General features: G+C 37.2%; 1 protein-coding gene across 1 annotated transcript in view; it reads right to left on the bottom strand.

Moving 5' to 3' along the window:
* Positions 1-20,588, bottom strand: part of CDH2 (cadherin 2) — a gene marked incomplete at both ends in the record, with an annotated part of 250,396 nt that overhangs the window by 52,806 nt on the left and 177,002 nt on the right. The window contains 5 exons of the mRNA XM_080714497.1: positions 8,640-8,812; positions 12,443-12,587; positions 15,690-15,845; positions 17,354-17,500; positions 19,141-19,367. Coding sequence (XP_080570623.1) covers positions 8,640-8,812; positions 12,443-12,587; positions 15,690-15,845; positions 17,354-17,500; positions 19,141-19,367 — 848 coding nt within the window. The remainder of the gene's footprint in view (positions 1-8,639; positions 8,813-12,442; positions 12,588-15,689; positions 15,846-17,353; positions 17,501-19,140; positions 19,368-20,588) is intronic.

Genomic DNA, 20,588 nt, shown 5'->3' with positions numbered 1-20,588 from the left:
CATCCTTTTTAAAGCTGAAATTTATTTATTACAAGATTCATGAATGAAAAACAAGTTATCACTTGCCATAAATATAATTTTAAATAATAAACACAATACAATTCTTGGGTTCTGGCAGTGTCTACTTGGAATAGCATCTAAGAGGCATGGGATTTCTTCTGACAGGCTTCTCTGCGTGCATCAAGGCAATCCATTACACATTTTTTAAAACTAACTTTACTTTCTAGGACAGGTGTCATGCACAAACGGTCTAAAACTAAAAACAAAACAAAACAAAACAAAAAACAACAATATGGAGGATCCTCAGAAGAATGGGAGCGAACTTATATGATCCGGCAATACCACTTCTGGCTATCTACAAAGGAAACCAAACTTCCAAGCTAATGCATGGGTATCTATGTTCATAGCTGCACAATTCAAACTATGGAACCAGCCAAGATGTCCATCAACAGATGAATGGATAACAAAACCATGGAATATATACACAATGGAATTTTACTCAGCCATAAATAAAAACACATTTACAAGGAAATAGATGGAACTGGAGGACATTATGCTAAGTGAGATTAGTCAGCCACAAAAGTAAGAAATTGGATGCTCTCCCTAATCTGTGAAAGCTAGGGAGAAAATGGGTCACAGAAGGAACTCTAGATGAAGAAGTAGATTCTATAGATTAGCAAATAAGGCGATATAAGTGAGGGGATGGGAGGAGGGAACTGGGAAATTCTCTAATGCACATGATGTACTTTAACAATCATATGAATGTCAATCACCAAGCCAAACATGAGATGAAGGGAGAGGGAGGGAATGAAGTGGGAATTGGGTAAAAGGTAATTGGGTGATGTGCGCATGTATGTCTCCACCATGTTGTATCCCATTAAGATGTATTACTACGATGCACCAATAAAAAAATTTAAAAAAAGAAAAGTAGGCATTCTTCATCTTTAGTTTCCTAGCTATTCAAGTTCCTATTGATATCACTTTCTTGAGAACTTTTAATGGAGGTACCCAAACTACTCCTCAAAGCTTGAAGGAAGGAAGGAATATGTAAGATATTTAGAAGGAAAATGACAAAAACTTGATAACTGAATAGACTGGGGTTGGAGAATTGCTGTATGACTCTGGAAGACAGAAGAGAGGGTATTAGTCACATGAAATGAGAAATTCATTATGAATCATAGATTTAGAAGGATAGAATAGCATTTGAATCATAGTGTCAGAAAAGATACATAAGTAATAATGTCACAAAAATTTAAGAGGGAAGTACAGGTTTATGATCCACAGGTCAAAATATTTACTGCTGGTCCTGGTGGCACAGGCCTATAACCGCAGTACTTGGGAAACTGGGACAGGAGGATCCCAAGTTTGAAGCCAGCCTGGGCAATTAAGTGAGGTTCTATTTCAGAATAAAAAATAAAAAGAGTTAGCTGGGCGGGGTGGTGCATGCTTGTAATCCCCAGGCTTGGGAGGCTGAGACAGGAGGATCGCACAGGTTCGAAGCCAGCCTCAGCTACTTAGTGAGGCTCTCAGCAACTTAGTGAGACCCTGTTTCCAAATAAAATATAAAAATAGCCGGGCATGGTGGCGCACGCTTGTAATCCCCACGCTTGGGAGGCTGAGACAGGAGGATCGCATGGGTTCGAAGCCAGCCTCAGCTACTTAGTAGTGAGGCTATCAGCAACTTAGTGAGACCCTGTTTCCAAATAAAATATAAAATAGGTCTGGGAGTATAGCCCAGAGATAGAAAGCCTCTAGGTTCCACCCCCAGTACCACCAAAAAATAAAAAATAAGACTTCCGGGAAGATGGCGACAGAGAAAAGCGGGGCTTAAGAGTCCCGCTAACAACCAATCTCCATTACCACAAAAAGAGCGCCTTTCATAGCCAGAAAACACCATCACCAGAAAAACAAAAAAACCCACCAGGCTCCAGAGAGAAAGCGGACTGAGAACAGAGCTCAGGGCCACAGAGGAGACACACGAGCCCGGGACGCGGCAGCAGCGCCATACTGCTGGCGGCAGCGGCGAACTCAACGGACGGCTACAGCAAGCCAGGTGAGCCGCTGCGGAACAGCCAGGCGGGATCTTTTGGCGCAGACAGCATTTAAAGCTCCCAGTGGCTGAGCTCAGCACACGCTGCAGGGATTCAGAGTGGAAATCAAAACCAGAGAAGAAAAAATACGCCAGCCTCATGGCCGAGGGCGTGGCAGAGGCGCCATATTGCCACCGGCAGCGGCAGCAGCAGTGAATTCACCGAGTCCAGTACAGCTACATCTGCCTACTCAAGAACAGTGAGTCAAATTGCGGGCCACAGAGGAGAAATCGCAGTATTGGGCCTCCTGGGACTTGACCCAGTGAGGGAGTGGTGGTGGCAGAGATATCACACCATAGGAGAACGTGCAACCTGGCACCCCCCACAGTCTAAAGCAGCCTCTATCGACTCCCTGGGTCGGAGACTCTGTGATACAACCCAGTAAAGGAGTAGTGGGGTCTGAGATAATACAGACTCGAGATCCAGAGCACCTTAAGTGAAGCCATAGTGACCCAAGGGAAGAACCCAGAGAAGGCACAAACTTCCGAAATCATGGGAAAGAGGAATAACACTGGAGTAATGAATGTGCACAACCCCACAACATCAGAACCTGATAAAACAGAAAATCAGAGATTTCTAGAAGATCAAATCAGGAAAATAACTGTAGAAATAATAGAGGTGCTTCGAAAAGAACTCAGAGAGAGCCAAAAAGAGATAAAGGATGCAATTAATGAAGTAAAGGCCTCAATTCAAAGCACAAACAACCGATTAGACCACATGGAGAACAGAATCTCGCTCTTAGAAGATGATCATTCCAAAAATGAACGCATAGTTTCTAATCTAGACAAAAATATCCAACAGCAGGAATCTGACATTGAAGAAATATGGGCCCATCTTAAGAGAGCTAACCTAAGAATAATTGGAATAGAGGAGAGAAAAGAAAGTGATACCAAAGGGATCAACAATCTCTTCAAGGAAGTAATAGCAGAAAATTTTCCAAATATAGAGCAAGAGGTTGATACACAGATCCAGGAAACTTATAGAATTCCCTTTAGACAGGATCGGAGAAGAGGATCCCCACGCCATATAATTGTCAAAATGACCAATGTGGAAGCCAAGCAGAGAATCTTAAAGGCAACAAAAACAAAGGGCCAATTGACATTCAGAGGCAAACCAATTAGAATCACTCCAGACTTCCCAAACCAAGTCATGAGAGCCAGAAGGGCTTGGAGTAACATATTCCAAACTCTGAAAGAAAACAACTTCCAGCCAAAAATTTCCTATCCAGCAAAACTTTCTATCAAATTAGATGGAGAAATAAGAAGCTTCCATGACAAACAGAAACTGAAGGAATTTATGTCTTCAAAACCAGCGCTAGAGAAAATACTCAAAGAGATTAACTACAAGGAAGAAATAGGTAACACTCACCAGAACCAGAGAAACAAGAGTTTCCATCCAACAGACAACTAAGATTGGTTATCTGTGGAGATTCATTATTTATGTTAGTCTTTTACCTATCTCTAAGTTGTATTGTTTGCCTTTATTGTTGTTAATTTTTAGGATTTCTAGTTGGAATATTAATATACCTTCAGATATAGCATTTGGAAATATTTTATCCAATTCTATTAGTAACTTTTAACTCTGTTTACATTGTCTTTGGATATACATTATTTTCTTTTATTTTTTAGGGAGTTTGTATACTCCTCTGTTGCCTGTGCCATTGAAATCATATCCAAGAAATCACTGCCAATTTCAATGTTGTGAGGTTTTATGACCCAGATTTTCTCCTAAAAGTTTATAGTCTTAAGATTTATATTTAGGTCTTTTATCTATTTTGAGTTAATACTTGTATATGGGATTAGGTAAAGGTCCAATTTTATTCTTTTCCATGTAATTATTATTTTTCAACAATATTTAGTTAAAAGATTATTATTTCCACCACCAAATGTTCGTGGAAACCTTGTCAAAAATAACTTGACAATATAGGGAAGAATTTAGCTCTAGGTTTGTATTTAACTCCAATGGTCTATATATCTGCCTTTAGAACAGTACTACACTGTTTCAATTATTGTAGCTTTATATGATTTGAAATCAGAAAATATATATCTGCTAGCTTTGTTCTTTTTCAAGATCGTTCTGGGTATCTAGAATTCATATTCCATATTAGGATAGATTTTTTTTCTGAAAAATAAATATATAAATATATGATAGTTTCACCCAAAAAAACAGAAAAAAATATGCTCTAGTAAGAAAGAAAGCAAAAAGAAATATTGAAATGCTATCTTTAAATCATCAAACACTTGGTATCAGACAAATGAAACTGTTATGTGAGATTATCATTTTTAATTTTGGATAAATTGCTATAATACTAGATGTCAACCACTAAGCCAAGCATGGGAAGGAGGGATGGGGAGAGAATGGGGTGGGGATCGGGTGGGGGCTGACTGGGCGATGTGTGCATGTATGTCTACAAAAGTTTGTATCCCACTATGATGTATGAATACAGTGCACCAATAAAATAAAATTAAAAAAAAAAACGTGGGGGTGAGGTGGCCAGCTGGTGAAAAAAATAAAAATAAAAAAATAAATAAATAAAAAGGACTGGAGGTATATCTCATAGGTAGAATGCTTTTGGGTCAATCTTTAGTACCACGCACACACACAAAATTATTTACTGAGAACCCCAGTTCCCTTATCTGTGAAAAGAGACTGAACGCCCTATCTACCTTGTAAATTTGTAGTCTAATTTTTTTTTTTTCATGTTTGCTGTGTGCGGACACTGTCTTAAGGGCCTTGGGAATAAAAATCAATGACTTGATTGAGTTTGAGCACATTGTCAAGCATAGGGCTAAGCACTACATAATTTCAGTGCTAAGCACTACATAATTTCATGTGGTCCTCACAATAAGCCTATGAGGTGAAGTTTTTTTTTTTTTTTTTTAAATGAGAAAATTGAGTTCAGGGCTGCAACAGGCTTGTCAAGGACACCCAGCCATAAGTGGTAGAGACAAGACTCAAACCCAAGTCTTTCTGAGCAGAGGGAGTCTGTATCATTAATTGCTTCCCTACATGCTCTCCGAAGTAAGTTGCAGGTGTGCTGGGGCTTATCTGTTATCCTAGCCACCGGAGAGGCTCAGGCAAGAGAAACACTTAGCCTCATATGTTTGAGACCAGCCTTGGCAGCATACTGAGACCTCCCATTTCAAAGAAAATAAAAGAATACAGGAGCAACATGTACCTGTCTCCAGTAGGGAAGAGGCCAGGTTTCAGGAGGATGAGGGAAGAGTGGGGGCTGAGTAGATGGCTGCCCTGTTGGGAGGTCTAATGCCCAAGTGAAGGAGAATACCTAACTTGAACATTACTTCAGAGTTCCTGTGCAGGGTAGAAAGATGAGGGGCTCCTGTCTCAGTGAATTCCCAGAATAGGAATCCAGATATAATTTCTATCTAACATAGTCTCTGTATGTAGATATGTAGGCAGAGTCACTGTGGGTGCCCAGAAAAGGTGATAAGGATTGGCTCTCAAATACTGAGGATCAGCCTGGCACAGAGATAGGAAAGGAATATTTAGACAGAAAACAGGAACAGAAGAACATAAAATTCCACTGTTATACAAGAAACCACATGTGCTATGAATGGTTGGGCATCATTTGTTCAAAGTGGGAGGCAAGAAATTCTGGGGGATCAGGCCAAAAGAGGCACAGAGGTCAAGGCTGTAGGGCATTTATACAGTGCCACATTAAAGAGCTCTTGACTTCCTCTCAGGGAGCACAGAGAGCAGCTTACTATCCAGGAGACTCAGCACATTGGCTGACTATGGAGGAGCCTGAAGACAGGCCAGAAAAGCAGGAAACCATTCCCTCGGGACAGAACAAAGAGCAGAGAGCACAAATGAAAGGGTTAATAGTCTTGGAAAACAGAAAGCAGCATTCTTTCCTTGCCATGAGAAAAATAGGAGGAGTAAAAGTGATGCTGCTCAGTCAGTAGATGATGCAGCCATGGATGATAGCAAAGAGAAGAAAAATGACCAAGATATACTGAGCTCTATGCAGAACGGAACGGAACATGTACTATGTTATATAATCCTTCCAACCCTCCCATGAGATAGCTATGCTGGAGCTGAGATTATAGGCTAACAGAGGTCAAATGGCCTATAACAGGCAGAACTGAATTTAAACATTTAAGCCGTTGTATCCTATCATGGACAGTGTCCAAAATGGGCAGGAGACAGAAATAAAGAGAAGAGGAAGAGGAGGCCAGTATAGCCACCAGTAATCTAAGGAGAGGTCAGTGGAGATAAAGAACTGGAGACTGGATAACGTTGTAGGTACAGCTTTAGGTCTTAAGAAACTAATGAATACATTTGTTTTTAAATTGCAAATTAATAAAAAATAAAAGGTAGAATTTCAGTAAGCATTTCAATGATTAGGGATTCTATCCTAATTAGGGATTCTATATTGAGAGGATGAAAACTGGAATTACTTTTGACCAAAAGAAAACTGTAAATTCTAATACAAAGAAAAGAAATTCAAGCTTACGGGAACCTGAAAAAGTCAAAGTTACTTATCTTTGGCCACAGGCAGAATTACCATAAACCATCCAAGATAGATACTTTTTATTTGTTAAATGACTTTTGGACAAGGAAGATTTTCTGTAAATTTTCCTAGTAACTCATTACAGTGTTTAATAATTTCACTGTCAATAAAAAAATTCTCATAGTGTACTGAACCAGGACTTTATAGTTTCAAGTCCACTTCTGTCTTAGTGTCACCAAAGGGTAGTGAACACCTTCTCCCTCTATTGGAATATATACCTCACCATGATAATGGCCTCATTTCCAGCTTTCATCCTCCAAACTAATAGCTTCTTTGACTTTTAAACATGATTGGTCTACTTTAGGAACGATATTTTTAATTTGCCCTGCCTCATTTTTGCCATAAAACAGCCAGAGTAAATGTGATAGGAATATTACAGATGAAAACAAGATGAAGCCCTATTTCTGAATCTCACAATAACAGTGTAAAAGCAAGAGAAATATTAGGACTGTGAACTGAGCTAAATCCACATGGCATGTGGGCATCCTGGCACTCAAGAAAGAATACTGGAAAAATACCCCATAATCTCATATGAAACATAGCATTCATGCTGAGTTCACTGGCATATAAGAATAGTGTCCCAAACAGTAATAGAATAGGTGAAAAACATACATATTCTGAATATCACTGAACAAAAAGTACTTTTGCAAAATCTAAATTCATTTCAGCAAGCTCTGATGCAAAATCTCAGAAAGAATCACTCACAATCAAAAGCTAATAGGTACAATGTCACAAGCAGACATCTAACTCCTAAGTAAAGCTTTCGGCTCAATTGTGAATAAAAATATCTTGATTGGCTCATATTACTTTATGATGGTGCTCCTAGCACTAGCTTGTAGATATAATTAATTGCAATAGCAATGTTTTCTTCAATCCAGTTTCAGTGAATAGTACTATAGCAAATAAAGCATAAAAACAACTTTCAAAATCTCTGTCAATAATTTTTATTGTGTTGGGTATAACATTTCCTTTAGACATACATAATCTTATGTCTCATTACAGTAAAAGCTAGCTCAGCCAGAAATCCACAAAGTATGGATCTCTATGAGTTGACACTTTGATAATTCACTCAAGCCATGATTATAGATGGCCAGAATAATGACCTTGAGTTTCTGCAAGAAAATGGTCAGGAAAGAACAGAGAAAAAACATGTGGACATATTTTCATTAGGGCTACAGTTTTCAGGAAAAGATATAAACAGAACTTGAATTAGAACCTGGAGAACTGAAACGCTCAAGATCAAGAAAAAAATGCAAAGCATTCCTGGCAGAAGAGGTCACTAGAAGGAAAATACAGAGGTGAATATAAACACAACAGGTGCAGGGATCCCTTTAAGTTGATCCACTTGGAGATCTACTAAAACACTTATTTTCCCTGTGATTGTGATACTCTATGGTATTTCAATGCCTTCAACACTGCAGGCCTTTTCAGCAAAATATTGTGCCAGAAATGTGTTTCCCTACATTTATAGCTTTAAATGCTTGTCAGTAGAATTATTGCAGTTACTTCCATTCAAACCTGGTAAATAAATTAATCTTAGAGTCAAGGCACAAAGTTCTAATAAAGGAGATAATCTCCTTGCATTAAATCAGGCTACCCACAGGGGATGCAAAAGACCTAATCACATGCATGCTATTTGTAGCCTCTTAAAGATACAAGAGTTAAAAATTACTTAAATTTATGCATGCATTATTTGGCAATGATGTTTAATTTAGTTCTCAACAAAAACCTTGATTATAAAAACTGGGGAAATGCAAAGAACTAAAAAAAAAGATACAGAGTGTTGGCTTAACTTAGTCCATTACAATTCTAAATATTGTACAGGCTCGCAGTGATTTATGGAGTATACATACATCACAAACAATATGAAGTTTAGTTAAAGAATTATACAACCGATTAATGAACTTTAGCATGTGAATAACAATGTGAGGATATCACTACCTAGAGTTAAAATATATGACACTGTTCACCTTTAAGATTAAAAAAAATTCAAAGAGAGTTACTGGTTGGCTTACTTCTCGGTCAAGTCCAGCTGCCACTGTGATGATGTCGCCAGTCTCGTTGTTGATGGTAAACATGTTGGGTGAAGGGGTGCTTGGGGCCTGCGATAGGATTCTATACCTCAGCATCCCATTCAGGGCATTTGGATCATCAGCATCAATAGCAGTAACAGTCATCACATATGTTCCTAGGGATAACAGATAAGAAAAATTAACATTTATCCTTTATTTCTTATAATACAAAGGAGGCATATTTACTATGCTCATCTGTCTTCTTTCTGCTTTTTCAAAAGAGACATTTTAAATCATTTAGATGATTAAAAATAGAAAGCACAGTCCACCTAGTAGTTGGAAGAAAAAGTATAAATGCACACTCAATTTTTCCATAAAGCAGAAGCCAAATTCATCCTATCATTCCAAAATTGTTCATTTCACTTTGATATCTTAATTTACATAACATTCAAATAATAAAGTAAGATATAGATGGATCAGAAATTTTTTCTACGGCCACTGATTCCTTCCCTCTGTTGTGTTTGCTTCTGTTATGTATAACACTGAAAATGACATGCTGAGAATGATTCTCCTTAATGGCTTAGTCACTTTCTGAAAGTCAGCTCTGGGAATAGCAAGGCATACTTCATCACGTGGGTCATAAGGAGCCACCTCAGGCATTACTGCTTTGGTACATTGAACAGAGATTTGGAACTGCACCTCATTCTTCCTTGGAGATTAAAAGAACACTGTAACAACGTGAGGACCTCAATTTATCGAGTATTTTGGAATATAAGTCTATAATACATTAGGATCAAGTAAGTCTAAACTAACCAAAAAACTCTAATTTAGAAATCAAGAATATAAAAATAGTATTCAGAATAGTTTGGTCTATGGCTTTTTTTTTTTTTTTTTTTTTTTTGGTTTGGGTACTGGGAATTGAACTCATGGGATGTTCTACTTCTGAGTTACGCATCAGCATTTTTATTTTGAAACAGGGTCTTGCTAAGTTGCCGAGGATCTCACTAAATTGCTGAAGCTGGCCTCAGCTCTGTCTGTGATCTTCCTGTCCCAGTTTTCCAAGTTTTGAGATTTTAGGCATGTGCCACCATGCTCAGTTCCACAGGATCTAAGAACTGATATCTCTAGTCGACCTCCTTGACTCCATTTAGCTGTTTACTTTCAGTATTAAGAATTCCCCATTTACTCTTCTATCTGTATGTCATATTATCACATTAGAATTAACCATGGCTTGCTCATGTTATTCAAATTTCATTTCTGTGCTTATCCATCTGAACAGGATACCCTTTTTAGTTATGTGCCATCTCTTCATCCTTATTTTTACCCCCAAAACTTCACTGCATATTTGTTTGTTGACTCCTACAAGGGCTTGAAACTGCTTATCACTCATGTCCACAAAGACAGGAAAAGGCCTGACAAATAGCACCTTCTTTATATAAAGATTTGCTATATAAATGAACAAAATGTTAATATGAAAAGTATGTTTCAGAGCCTTGAGCCAAAAACTGATAGAACAGTCTGATTCAGGAGTGATCACATTATCAAACCTACCTAGAAAGATGTTTTCAGACTCACAGAAAAACCACAGGAAATACACTCAGGAGATGTCTTTAGTTCTAGTGATTACCCAGGGTCCTTTATTTATAGAAGGCTTAAATGGAAATCCATAGTCAAACGTATAATAAATACAGCTCAAATGGTTTATTTTTATCCATTTAGATGAGGGATTATATTTTATAAAGCTTGAAATAACAGAAAAAAATAAATGATTTAGAAAACAAAATATATTCAGTCAAAAAATCCCAAAGTTTATCTATTTTTGAGAATACTTGTGTACGGCATGCTTTTGTAGGGCTGTGTTTAACATGCCTCAATTATGTTGTATTTTAGAATGCTGAATAAACCTACTTTGAAATGTGAATCAGGAGTCAGAAGAAGCCTCCTGCACAGCCCCTGTCTCCTGCAGTAACCCTCCACTGCTACCCCTACTGCTTTTCTGAGGATCCATGAAAATGCATTTGGACCAAGAGAAAGTATGCACACAAGTGCTACCATTTATAACTTAGTTTATGCATAGGAAGTGACATCAACTGGTCCAGATGACTTTTGGAATGTGGAATGTTCCCCACCAAAGCTCATACATTGGGTAATATAATAATATTCAGAGATGAAATAGTTGAAAGTTGAGGGTTCTAACCTCATCAGTGGGTTAATTCATGGATGAATTAATAACTGGAATGATGTGCTGGGCGGTGACTACAGGAAGGCAGGGTGTGGCTGGGGTAGGTGTGTCACAGGTAGCATGACCTTGGGGGCTCTATCTGTCCCTGGCTCCTGTGTCTGCTCTTTGCCCTGAGATGAGTAGCTGCCCTCCGCTACATCCTGCCACCATGAAGTTTCTGCCTTGGAGCTGGCCGACCATGAACTAAACCTCTAACACTGTGAGCCAAAATAAACCTTTCCTGCTTTAAGTTGTTTTCGTCTAGTGTTTTGTTCACAGTGATGCAAAGCCGACCAATACAAGGACCAAGGTAGCACCGTTTTAAATGTTGAATCTTTACAGTATACAAAATGAGTAATATAGCTAATTCCATCTCTCTAAATACCAAATGTGTTCAGGAAGCTTTGCCAAACATTTACCATCTCTATACCAACTTTTCTTTCTTTTTCTTTTTCTTTTGGTAGTACTAGGGATTGAACCTAAGGCATTCTATCTCTGAGCTACACCCCCAGCCCTAATTATATTTTATTTGGACACAGGGTCTTACTAAATTTCTGAGAGCCTTACTAAATTGCTGAGACTAGCAGTGAACCTGTGATCCTCCTGTCTCAACCTCCCAAGTACTGGGATTCCATGCAGGACCTACTACACCCAGCCTCCAACTATTTTCTTGTCCTCTTTTCAAATTAACCATGCCTGGTCTAGGTTACTGTGACTGAAGTCTGCAGTGCTTTCAGTACAAAACTATGAAACCTTAGTCAAATACCAACATTACAATGGCAAGACACTTTTAGCAAGGGCAGTATCTAGGCGGGACCACTTTCTGTCATGTTAGTTTAAAAGAGGGTTGCAGAAATCTTTAGGGTCACTCTGGAAATAGCATCACTAGAGGGCAGCAGGTACAGCTGTCCCCATGTCCCCACCCTACTTGTGTTCACCACCTGGTCCTGGGCATACCAGGAAGCTTCAAGGCCTTTCCAGTTAGGTTTTGTGGTTGTTGATACTGGGAATTGAACCCAGGGGCATTCTACCCCTGAGCTACACTTACAGCCTTTATTTTTTATTTTGAAACAGGGTCTCCGTAAGTAGCTTGGGGCCTCATTGAATTGCTGAAGCTGGCTTTGAACCCACAATCCTCTTGTCTCAGCCTCCCAAATACTGAAATTCCAGGTGTGGGGTCATACCCGGCATCCTTTTGGATTTTCTTTCTGCTACGTCATATCTCCTCTAATGGATTCTGTGCTTCTCAAGTAGAAAGCCTCGTGTGGCCAGTGATCACTTTCAAGCTGCCCTGTTTTAACCACAGCATATGAAAGGCTCCCACAGATGATTCTATCCGATAGAATCCACTACTATAGTAACTGTTTTCAAGGATAAGGTAAATCATCTTGTGGGCAGAAGGAGATGTGTTTTATTTTCTATTTTCACTCTTCAATTTTTTTCTAGGTTACCTCCTTTGCCCTAAAAGCATATGAATGAAAGAAAATGACACTAAGAGGTTCATGTAATTTCTCCTTTCTTGTCTTATATGACAGTGCTGCTTACAGAGCATTTCCTCAAACCAAATTATTATATTCAAACTTACCAGGCTTTGATCCCTCAGGAACAGTCCCATTCCACACTTGGTGCAAGAACTCAGGTCTGTTATCATTCATGTCGATGACATTGATGACAATGTCAATAGGGTTCTCCACTTGATTGCCATTAATATCTACTGCATGTGCCCTTAACTGTAACAGGAATTGGAAAACACAGGTACTTAGCAGGTCTGCCACCAAGAACATACAACACAAAATCACGGTCAAGAATGGGATGGCAGCTACAAAACAAAAGCTCTTTTTCTCTAAAACTTTAATTTGTGTGTGTGTGTGTGTGTGTGTGTGTGTGTGTGTGTGTGTGTGTGTGTATGTGGTACTGGGGATTTAAGCCAGGGATATTTTACCTCTGAGCTACACCACTAGCCCTATTTTTTATTCTTTAATTTTTTGAAACAGGGTCTCACTGAATTGCAAAGGGCCTAAGAAGCTGAGGCTGGCTGTGAGCCGTAGTCCTCCTGTCTCAGCCTCCCAAATATGCTGGATTACAAGCGTGTGTCACCATGCCCTGCTCTTCCCCAAAACTTTAAGTTCATCCCTTTCTCTATATAGGTGCTCAATGCACAGTGGATTTTCAACTGAATTAATCCAGATACAAAAGAGTAAGGTGAAAATAAACCAGCATTTGAGGAATTGCTAGGTAACTAAACACTAGGGCACACTGCTCTGTCTGTTGACAGACCCCGGACCCAGAGGCAGTTCAGCCAACCTCCAAAATCCCGCCGTGAAGCTAGTACATATGATAGAGTCAGGGTAATGTGTGGTACTGCCACAGAGTAGTCATAATGATTAAGAGAACAGGCTAAGTATAGAAAAATTAAATGTACAAAGAGAATTTTCAGAGTAGGGTTATTTTTTACTCCTAAATAAATCACTCATTGACATTAACATGCATGAGTATATGAGATAGTTATTCCTCTTTGAAGCCCTAGTTCTGTGAACAGGTATTTTTTGTGATATTTTATATTATTACTTTTAAACAAATGTAATAATTCAGCTACTCTTTGCAGGGTATCTCCAAAATCTTTTCATCCAGTACATCAATCTGTTCAGTCCTTTTCAACGGCTGTCTAGTATTCCATCAGACTGTTTCTTTTTAACTGGAATGGTTTTACAATTTTGCTTTTATTTGTGATGCTGACTGTTGGTTTCTGTTGGCTATGTTTGACCAAGTTAAAGAAGAATCAACATATCATTCTTTTTAGTGATTACTAAACAAGAGAACAGTACAAATTTTATTTTGCTTTCCAATATCTATAAAGATAATAAATTTCCTATATTTATATTATGTATTATATTCCATTAACAGATTTTCAATACTGAGCCTTCATTATAATTATATAAAATACTGAATATTAATACTGCTTCTTAATACTTGAAATTCTTTAATTAATTCTATTTTCAGGGTATTTCTCATTTACTGCACACATTGCAATGAGAAATAATAAAAATAAGAAATAAGAAATTAGCAATGGCATTTAAAGAAAAATAATTTACTTCAAAACTGAACTGAATATATTTATTTCCTGAAATTTTTTTGTGGGTCTGGTGATGGAACCCAGGGACATTCGACCACTGAGCTATACCCCTGCCCTAGTTTTTATTTTGAAACAGGGTCTCACTAAGTTGCGGAGGGCCTCACTAAGTAGCTGAAGCTGTCCGTGATTCCCTATCCTCTGGTCTCAGCCTCCCGAATGCGTGGATTACAAGCATGTGCCATCACGCCCAGCTATTTCCTGAGTTTTAATCAAAGAAGTTCAGACAGTGATATTTATAATTATAAATTAGACTAGTCTGATTAAAGACTGTTCTAGTACATGCTACCATAATCAATGTTCCCTATTAATACCATGTAGTCTTGGTTTAAGGTTTAGAAGTTTTACTTTTTCTATTTTAGGATAATATAAAATAGAATTGCCTGCTTCCTCAAGAATTTTCTAAGATTGGGATGACAAAGCAATCAAGGCTTTGATACAAAAAAATAATGAGTAATGGTTCTTAGAACAGTTCCACTTTTGCATATGCATAATTGTTTGGATCTAGGGGAATCTGTTACAGAATCAATAGTTTAGAAAAGTGTGTAGGTGTAAGAATTCAACAACTGTATCAATGAGAAAAAAAAGAAATTCAGCAAGAAAGATATGCATCCATAAAATAAAAGCTTTAATAACAAAGTGTCAGCAGGGGAACTAATTCAATATATGGTATTGGGACAACAGGCTAGCTATAAAAAAATTGAGTCTCGTGGATCTGTACCCCTCTCTCCTTTTACTAAAATAACTCCACAGAGGATAAAATTTTAAATACAAAATTAAATACACAAAACATAAAATTTGGAACATGAGCATCTTGAACTAGGGAAAGCCTTTATTAATATTTCTGGAAAGCTAAAATGTATAAATTATTTGTGCTGGGGATTGAATACAGGGGCATTCTACCTCTGGGTTACACCCCAGCCTGCCCTATTTTATTATTTTTAGTTGGAAAGTAAGTGGCTTTGAACCTGTGATCCTCCTGTCTCAGCCCCCAAGTACTGAGATTACAGGAATGTACCAACATGCGTGGCTTGATAATTTAAAAAAATGAATTTGACAATGTAAAAACTTTAATATGATGTTGGCTGTGGGCCTCTCGTATTCTGCCTTTATGATATTAGGGTATGTTTCTTCTATTCCAATTCTCTGCAGTGTTTTTAGCATAAATGGGTATTGGCCAAAATTATAAACAATATTTAAGAAAAAACAAAAAAGGGAAATCAAGGCACAATTCGAGCATTCATAGGCTTAGTTGATAAAACGGTTCTTAATACAGAAAGAGGAAAAAAATCTACAAAAATTTAAAGTAAAATAGTAATAGGAGATTTCACTTTGATTGCACTACTACGCCTCCATCCACCTGCCTTTCGTTTACATGCTACAGTTTTGACCCGGTTCATATTAGTTTGTTCTTACACGTTTTTTTAAGCCATGTAACTGACGGCAAGTAGCTAAATGTAAAGAGTGATAAGATGCTAGGCAATTTACCTTTTTTCTTTTTTCTTTTTATGGCATTAATTTTTTTAAGCAAGAGCATTTATCAATTCTGTAAACACATTAAAATTATTATCATAAGTCAAATGGCTACAAATAAAATTTCTCTAAATATCCAGCCTCCCAGATTGAAATGAGGCTCTGGTAAGCTCCAAACACATTTAGAAGAGTATGCACACATAAATTTGTCAGCCGGTTGGAATCTTACATGAAATCGGGCTATCAGCTCACGATCCAAAGGCTTTGTCACCGACAGCTGACCTGAGATGGGGTTGATAATGAAGATGCCAGTCGGAGGCTGGTCAGCTCCAGGCCCAGTGACACTGTACCGCAGAGAGAGGTTTTTATCCCTATCGGACCTGATCTGAGGACCAAGAAAACAATCACATTAAATGAGAGACTAACTGAGCTCATTACCAGAAACAGGCACACCACTCTTCATGCCCTTGTCCATCAAACTTGCTCTATCTCTTCCCAGAACACCACTGCACCGCCCGTGCCTACCCCTCCTCTTTGCTTCTTGGTAATAGGCTTCAAAAGAAGATGTCACCTATCACCAGAAAGACTGGGAACAAACATTCACATCTAAAAGAGCACTTGCTAGGAATAGTGTGAAAAGTCAAAATTCAGCAGTGTCAGTTTTGAGACAGAATCTGCAGGTTAGACTATTTAACACAGTTAACAGGTGTCCAATTTCATTAAAATGAAAGTTGTTAGCCTTTTCCTACAAGCTACAGTAACACATAATTGTCTAACCAGAGTGTGAAATATCCTCTCGTGGAACTCTAACATATTTAAACCTGGACATCATATTGCTTTACTTGCCCTGTACCAAAGCTATTCATCACGAACAAAGCTTTCCATGTCATTTTAAGGTAGCATTGAATACATGTCTCTTTATGAATAACAAAGCATATAGGAAAGAACCTCAAAATACATTTTTAAACTCCCAAACACTACCTTCAGTTTAAGCTCACTTCCTTCTGTTTAAAATACACTACTCCCAGGAAAATTAGGTCAACCTATTGGCAGTCACCAGATGCCAAGCAAGCTATGGAGACAGACAGAGGAAGGCAGACACAGATACAGTTTGGAGGTAATGATAACAGATATGTATGTGGTATGCAAATAAACTTAATCCATTAATAGAATCCAGTCCTGTTCTTTTGTAGATGAAGCAACACTATTTTTCCACATTCCTTTGAGGTAGAAAAAAACAGAAAGCACCTTTATTTGGGGGTTATATTCATTTGTAAATTAAATGATAATGTGCATAGGACAGACTATACAACAAAAGTGGTTTACTCAAACGTTTTTAGTAGGCATGTGTTGGATGCTACAATAATAATCTATAGGAAATTTACATTTTAATAAATGGGAATATGATAATTTTGTCTTATTGTCCTTTTTGTTTTAAACGATGGGTTTTTAATTTATTAAACATGCAAAAAAAAAGGCTGTATTTTTATTTCTGTATCTGATGCTATGCATCTGGAATAACTGAAAAACAAACAAACAAACTTACTCCTCAAATTTGAAAGCTTCTAAAAGGGAAGTTCCAGTCTGTGCTATGAGGGTGGAGAATGGGTGGGAATACATGCTGGCGTTAGGCCTGCGAATACATACTGAACAAGCTTTATCATCCAGAGTGTCTAGGACCTACAGAGAGCTCTACTTAGAAATAATCCAAGAGATAAAAAAGGAAAACACTGAGAGGCTGTTTTTAACATTGTAGAAATTACCTCTATACAAATTTTTTTCCACATTACATGTCAACATGTCATAAGCTATACTTAGTAAAAAATAGATTATAAACTTTTCTAATGCGTACTTGCCACATACTATGAAAAAAATAAAATTGTGCCACCCTACCCTGACAAGCTCTTGTGGAAAAGGTCCTCTGGAGTTTTCTGGCAAGTTGATTGGAGGTATGACCCAGTCTCTCTTCTGCCTTTGTAGGGAGCCACTGTGCTTGGTGAGTTGTCTTGGGAAGATTATCTCTTGAATTTCATGGGATTCCTTTGCATTAAAATACAGTAAGATACTCCTGAGTACTAGAAAAACATCTTTTGAAAGAACATCAATATTAATGGATACCTAAGCATAGGAACTATAGTTTATAATGAACAAAAAAATAACTCTTATGGCTCTTTCCTTGTCCCTTTATTAAAATAAAAAACACTATAAATTTTGGGGTTGCACTGTTCATTAAAAAACTGAATTTTCAATTTATTAGAAGGCTCTGTTGTGTAAACTATTTGCAGTTCTATAAACCATCTTAGATAGTAGTTAATATTGAGCAAAATTTAATAGTACCCTTTATATATTTCTCATTAGTTTATACCACATTTCAGGTAATGTGCTCCTGTACATTAAATTTAGATCTTGATATGCTAAAATATAATTTGAATTCCAAGAGAAGTTTAATACATACTGCTAAGGAATGTCTCAAATATTTATGACCCTATTAAATCCCACAGAATTAATGCTGTAATTATTCTAAACCTATGTCAGCCATGATGGATGCTGTAAAATGACCCACTTTGCAAACTGGGTATTAATCTTTGCTATATGTCAACATTTTCTTCTGTTTCTCCAAATCTCTGTAGATATTTGGTGTTTCAGTGCACATATCCAAGCTAGTTTCCTGGGACACGGAGGACCAAGGATAACAAAAGCATCTTTTCACCTTATTAGCTTAAGGTTCCTCACTTTCTATTACCTAAGTGCCATGATTTCCTTTACCAGCTAATTGATTAACTAAAAGTCCACATAATGAAACCTTAACACCAATATAAGAGAAAAAAAGAGAATTTTTTCCTCTGATATATTCATTCATACTTGATTTAGAATACATATTTCACATTTAGGATTAAATATCAGAAATGAGTGCATGTGTTCTTATCTTTAATTGTATAATAAATGTACAAAATTTAAATAGTCATAGCTCTTAAAACCATGGACTTCAGAATATATAAGTAACTCCTCATATGTATTTTGGATTAACTTAAAAAGCACAACATTCAGAAGATAGTATTATCATAACCTTCCTGAAGAAGTTATTATAGCCTGTTTAAAATTCATGCTATAGTGACTTACAAAGTGTTCAATAAATGTTTGTTGAGTTGCACTGAACAGTATTCTCTTGGAAGTGTATCTTGTCTATTTTATCTTTGCTCACAGCACTTTCCACCAGAGGAAGTGTAACAGTAGTACAAATAATTCAAGCTCCCCAACTTGATTATTAAAGGACAAGACAAAACCCTAAGCTCATTACCAGCAACACTTTTCTTTCACTACTGTAAATCCGTATATCTTATCTAATAATAAAATTGACCACTGGCATCTTGCAAAAAACTGTTTACTGTGTGTTTCTATTTAATAGTTTGTAAAGCTTCTAAGAAATCTGAAACAAACTACTATTAATTTAAATTAAGAACTTAAAGAATAAGCAAATATTTCAAATAGAATTTCTAGTTGCTTAAAGTATACTTCCTCTAAAATTTAAAATGCCAAGAAAATACTAGTGAAGTGACTGAAGTAGATAAAAATTCTAATACTGACTGTCCATATATGAGTTATGAACCAAAGTAATACATTTAGTTCAAACTGCATAATATTTTTATTTTAAACATTAGCTCCCATATTGGACACTGTACCTTTGCTGGCTCCTCAGCTGAGCTTGGCTTGAGGCTCAGTCTTACTGCCACTTGCCACTTTTCCTGAGTTTCCTTGTCTTGGGCATAGATCAGGAACTTAGCATGCTCGGAAGAGAGCGGGATGCTCCTTACAGCATACACCATACCGTCTTCATCCACCTGGAAATCTGCAGGCTCACTGCTTTCATAACGCACTTTTCTTTTTCCATTGCAGTTGCTAAACTTCACTGTAAAAGAAAGCATATGTTCAATTATACTACAGGCATGAAGACAATCACCACCCAAATCTATACCAAGCTTAGGTAGGATGAAACATGAAAGTTTTATTTTTCTATTTTGATAGCCATATTCATTCTATAGATGCAGCAAGGTCTTTCATATCTGCAGATTCGGCAAAACAGGATTCAATCGACCTTAACAAATTGCAGATTGAAAATATTCCAAAAGAAAAAATAAAATGCATCTGTACTATTGTGCTAGACAGGTACAGCCTTTTTTTTTTTTTCTTGTCATCATTACTTGAATAAGACAGCACAAATAATGACAGAGCAGCTACACTGCATTAGGTATGAAGAGAAATCTAGAGATGATTTAGAGTATGCAGCAGTTTATGCATAGGTCATATGTACATTCTATGCCATTTTATGTCTGGGACTTGAGCATCCATGGGTTTTGTTTCTGATGGGGTCCTGGAACAAATCCCTCACAGATACCAATGGATAGCTGCATAAGATTGTGGTTTGAAACTTTTTTTTTTTCAAAGCCTCTCCTATCCCTCCTAGTCCCCTGGATATACTGGGCTTTCAGGTACATCTATTACCCTAACGCCATTCATGGATGCTGCCCTACTCACTAGCAAACTCCTGTCACCCTTCATTCCTTGCTCCAAAATCAGTGAAAGTAGAACAGACTCCTGTCTTCAGTCCTCAAGTAGCAATCTGGGCTCTACTACTAGCCTCTTGGCCATCCCTGAAATTCACTGGGAGAGAAACTTTACTGTAAATTTTCTTAGTGCTTTTGTATGCCCTGTGCATTTCCTGGCACAAAAATCCTGGAATGATTTTTGAACAAATGTTTAAAGGAAGAAATAATGCTTTTACATATCTTCTTTATTAATTTTGATGCCCACTATGCTTTAGAATTATAAGACCTTATGATTATTAAAGGTGAATAATTAAGCAATTTGTATTTCTTCATGGCACTTAACAACAGTTCTATTGAGCAGCAACAATTTCACAAATTTCCAAACAAACAAAAATAAATATATCTAAAAAATCTTAAATTTTAAAATCTATGCCCGAAGATTAAAAAGATTGAAAAGTTTCAGTGTCTGAATTATCTCAATCTCCGCATAATGACTAAAAGACATAAAATTGAAAAAAAACCCACTGCTTTCTATAATGAAATATCAATCAATTCATGTCTCAAGAGATAGCAGAAGTTAAACT

The sequence above is a fragment of the Muscardinus avellanarius genome (genome assembly GCF_963383645.1).
Source record: "Muscardinus avellanarius genome assembly, chromosome: 17".
In the NCBI taxonomy this organism is placed as follows: Eukaryota; Metazoa; Chordata; class Mammalia; order Rodentia; family Gliridae; genus Muscardinus; species Muscardinus avellanarius.
Note: the sequence above shows the minus strand (reverse complement) of the source record. Positions and strands in the feature narration are given on the sequence as shown.